This window comes from Salvelinus sp. IW2-2015, linkage group LG12 (genome assembly GCF_002910315.2).
Source record: "Salvelinus sp. IW2-2015 linkage group LG12, ASM291031v2, whole genome shotgun sequence".
Lineage (NCBI taxonomy): Eukaryota > Metazoa > Chordata > Actinopteri > Salmoniformes > Salmonidae > Salvelinus > Salvelinus sp. IW2-2015.
The window spans coordinates 7,317,876-7,322,060 of NC_036852.1; the positions used below are offsets into that span (position 1 = coordinate 7,317,876).

Here is a 4,185-nt window from a genome sequence, read left to right on the forward strand (position 1 = left end):
ACACATTGGCACAAGGACTGGCAGACCAGGACGGCTGGCACAAGCTTGGCAGACCAGACGCTGGCACAGACTGGCAGACCAGAGGGCGGGGGAAACACACAAGGGTTTATTCCTTTTTGTACAATCGTTTGTTTTCTTTTGGTATGTGCAAATTGATTCATGCATGCAGGCCAGTCGCTGGCACAGACTGCGGCAGACCAGACGCTGGCACAGACTGGCAACCAGACGCTGGCACAGACTGGCAGACCAGACGCTGGCACAGACTGGCAGACCAGACGCTGGCACAGACTGGCAGACCACAGGGAACACACAAGGGTTTAATTTATTTTTTGTACAATCAGTTGTTTTCTTTTGGTATGTACAGATATTGATTCATGCATTCATGTCTCCCATGCCTTTAGTAACTTCAAATGCTTATGGAATTACATTTTGATCCACTGAAAAGGTAACCTGAATGACGTGGACAAAAAAAGGTAAAGTACATTAGGCTATATGGAGAATATCAAATAACACCTTTCTGCTCTCATTCTACCGCCCTTTTCAATAATGGATGTCCTCACAGTCACTCTATAATTCATGGCCAAGTGTCTGAAATGGACATAGCAAGGCAGCCACCCTGGTCAGAAATAGCCTCTCCTCTCCTCCGATCCCCTTCTCCTCTGCTTCCCCCCATCCCTTCTCCTCCTTCTCTTTCCTCTCAACGCAATGTCATGAATAAAGGACCTCGCCTTCATTAGCATCTCTCTCACTTCTCTTCTCTCCCTCTCTCTCCATTTACTATTCTTTCCCTCTCAAATACAATATTTTCCCTCCCTCCCTCCTCCTCCCTCCCTCCCTCCCTCCCTCTCTGTAGCTCAGCCTGTCTTAAGAGATTCTGTGTTGACTGTTCTGGCACGGTGGGATTCTGCATGATGGCACAACAGTGGGGGCTGTAGATGAATCAGATCACATCTCCCCTGACTGAACATCCAGCACAGAGCAGGCAGAAATAGAGCACCTGTCCCTTTAAAGGACAATTCCACTCAAAAACGACATTTTGGTATTTTTTCATTAGTAACTGTTGATACAGTCCAAAGATCAGGGCAGAATAGAGCACTGTCCCTTTAAGTTGCAGGGCCAAATAGGCCCTGTAAGTGCAGGACAGAATAGAGCATTGTCTCTTTAAGAACTGGGGGATGAATGATGGCACCAAAGTAGGCTATGGCATTGGGCATGAATGTTTCCCATGTAACTTTTGTAGCTACTCTAAATGAGTCCAAACGAATCAGCTGGTCTCAGGCAGGCCTGGTACAACCTTTTTCTTAGGCTGAGATCCTGTTAAGGAAAGAGCCCAATCTGCCAAAAACCATCAAGGAGGGTGGTCAGCATGTTAGCGAAAGGTATCCTCTTCATCCTGTGGGTGGTCTCTCTCTCTCTCTCTGACAACTCTCAAAATGCAGCAAGAATGTCTGTTTGTCAAAACCAGCAGTACTTAACTTCGCCCCATAGAAATAGAATTACAACACTATCATTATATATAATCTATACTGTCCCCATGTGGTGCGCTCCCGCTACAGACCAGACTTTCCATGTCTGCCGTGTTGTGGCCTGCTGTGGTGTGAGAGCCCTGCAGTCCCTCGCCTCACCTGCCTCTCTGTCAAGGCTCTTACTGTGCCTGCCTGGGAAAGATTTCTATCGAAAGCACTGCTAACTTAAACTGAGCTACACTTCAGCTCCGACAGCTCTCCCTCGCTCTCTCTCTCTCTCTCTCTCTCCTCCTCTCTTCTCTCTCTCTCTCTCCTCTCTCTCTCTCTTCTCTCTCTCCATCTCTCTCTCTCTCTCTCTCTCTCTCTCGTCTCTCTCTCATCCTTCTCTCCGGCTCTCCTCTCTCTCTCTCTCTCTCCAACGCCTCTCTCCGCCTATCTCCGAGCCTCCTCTCTCCCTCCCCCGGACCACTCTCCTGGCTCCTCCTCTCTCCTCTCCACCTTCCCCCCCCCACAGGACCCGCCCTCTCTCTCCCCCTCAGCCCGCCCCTCCCTAGGCCTCTCTCTCCAGGCTCTCTCTCTCCCTCCAGGATTCCCTCTCTCAGCTCTTCCTCTCCAGCTCTCTCCTTCTCTCTCTCTCTCTCTCTCAGACTCCTTTTCTCCTCTGCTTTTTTCCTCTCTCTCACTCTAACTCTTCTCTCTCCAGGCTCTCTCTCTAGCTCTCTCTCTCTCTCTCACTCCCCAGGCTTCTCCTCATCTTCCAGGCTCTCTCTCTCTCTCTCCTCCGGCTCTCTCTCTCTCTCTCTCTCTCTCCAAGTCTTGGCATGCTTAAGGACAGAACAAAGCCCAGAAGTTTGGGGAAATCGCTAAAGACATGTAGCACGATGCCCTGTGGCAGGCAGGCAGCAGCGTGCTCTATAACCATGCCTGATCTGAAAGCGAGACCCTAGATGAGATGAGCTTCACAGAGTGAGTAGTCTTCTTATGTCTTCTGGTTCATTTGGAGTAGAGAGAGTAGGACCAGATGTTGCCTGGGCTGCAGGTGGTGGTGTGTGTTATAGATGATTTGAACATATTGATAGAGTGACAGTGTACAGATGTATTGGCTGTAGTGCAGGAGCCAAGCTGGGGTGTCACACTGCTTTTCGTGTGTGTGTGCCCTGCACCTGGGCTGACCACCAACCTGCAATAGGAGTTCACCCTCGGGCATCCAACCATGTCCACCAATCCGGTTGTCTTGCTGTTGTCATGGTTACCACCGTTGGTCTTCAACCAAACCTTGCAAGCTGGGTCTTCAGGGCAAACTACGAGTAAGAGAAACAGGGAGAGGGAGATGGAGAGAGAAGGAGAGAGGGGAAAGAAAGGGAGAGAGAGAGAGAGGGCTTAATTTTGGAAAAGTTTACAGAGAAACCCGCTGTGAATGTCAAGAGTCTTTATAACACACAGGGCATGACAGGCCCCTAGCTCATTGACAATCATTAAACACCATTTTCTGAAAAGGCTATTCATATGACTCGCAAACAACAAACGCCATCCACCACCCCACAAATACGAAAACACCGATCATATGGCATTATAATCAAAACTTAAACAGTTAAAGGGGCTTAAAGGCTGATGTCGTTCTTGTCAGCGTTCCAGGTTTTCCCAGCAGCATTGCGGTGCTTTCGTTAGCTTAGTCATAGTGCATTGCTGCTGTCTATTCTGTCTCTCTGTAAGCTGTGCTAATGGCTCCATGTCTGCTCTGACTGAGGCCCATGTTAGTTTCAGAGTACTACAATGATGTGTTTTGCAACTGTCAATTATGAGTGCGAGGATGATCCATAGGCAGACCATGCCTGACCAGAAGGAGGAGGAGACCATGAGGGAGAGAGGAGGAGAGACCATGGAGGGGATAGAGGGAGGAGAAGACCATGGAGGATAGAGGAGAGAAGACCATGGAGGGGATAGAGGAAGGAGAAGACCATGGAGGATAGAGGGAGGGAGAAGACCAATGGAGGGATAAGGGAGGAGAAGACCATGTAGGGTAAGAGGAGGAGAAGGGGACCATTGGAGGGCGATAGAGGGAGAGAAGACCATGGAGGGATAGAGGGAGGATAATGGAGGGATGGGGGAGGAGAGACATGGAAAAGATAGAGGGGAGAAAGACCAGGAAGGGGATAGAGGGAGAGACATGCGAGTGGATGAGGAGGGGATAGAGGAGGAGAATGGAGGGATAGAGGGAGGAGAATGGAGGCGATAGGGGAGGAGAAGACACATGAGAGGGGATAGGGGAGGAGAATGGAGGGATAGGGGAGGAGAATGGAGGGGTAGGGAGAGAGTGAGAATGAGAGGATAGGAGCGAGAAAGACCATGAGGATAGGGAGAGAAGGTGAGGGGATAGGGGAGGAGAAAGGCCATGGAGGATAGGGGAGGAGAATGAGGGATAGGGAGGAGAGGGGTTGAGAATGGAAGGAATAGGGGAGGAGAAGACCATGGAGGTTAGGGGAGGAGATGGAGGATAGGGAGGAGAGAGGGGATAGGGAGGAGAATGAGGGGATAGGGAGAGGAGAATGGAGGGATAGGGGAGGAGAGAGGGATAGGGGAGAAATGGAGGATAGGGGAGGAGAATGGAGGATAGTGGGGAGGGAGGGGAGGAGAATGTGAGAGCATAGAGGGAGGAGAAAAGACCATGGAGGGATAGGGGGAGGAGAATGGAGGATAGGGAGGAGGAATGGAGGATAGG

At 50.3% G+C, this 4,185-nt stretch overlaps 1 protein-coding gene across 1 annotated transcript in view; it reads right to left on the reverse strand.

Moving 5' to 3' along the window:
* The window catches only part of LOC111970971 (aryl hydrocarbon receptor), a 41,415-nt gene extending 38,686 nt beyond the window's left edge, over nucleotides 1-2,729 (reverse strand). The window contains exon 1 of the mRNA XM_023997762.2: nucleotides 2,647-2,729. Within this exon, the coding sequence (XP_023853530.1) occupies nucleotides 2,647-2,673 (27 nt within the window). The 5' untranslated portion in view covers nucleotides 2,674-2,729. The remainder of the gene's footprint in view (nucleotides 1-2,646) is intronic.
* Between the last annotated feature and the right edge of the window lie 1,456 nt (nucleotides 2,730-4,185).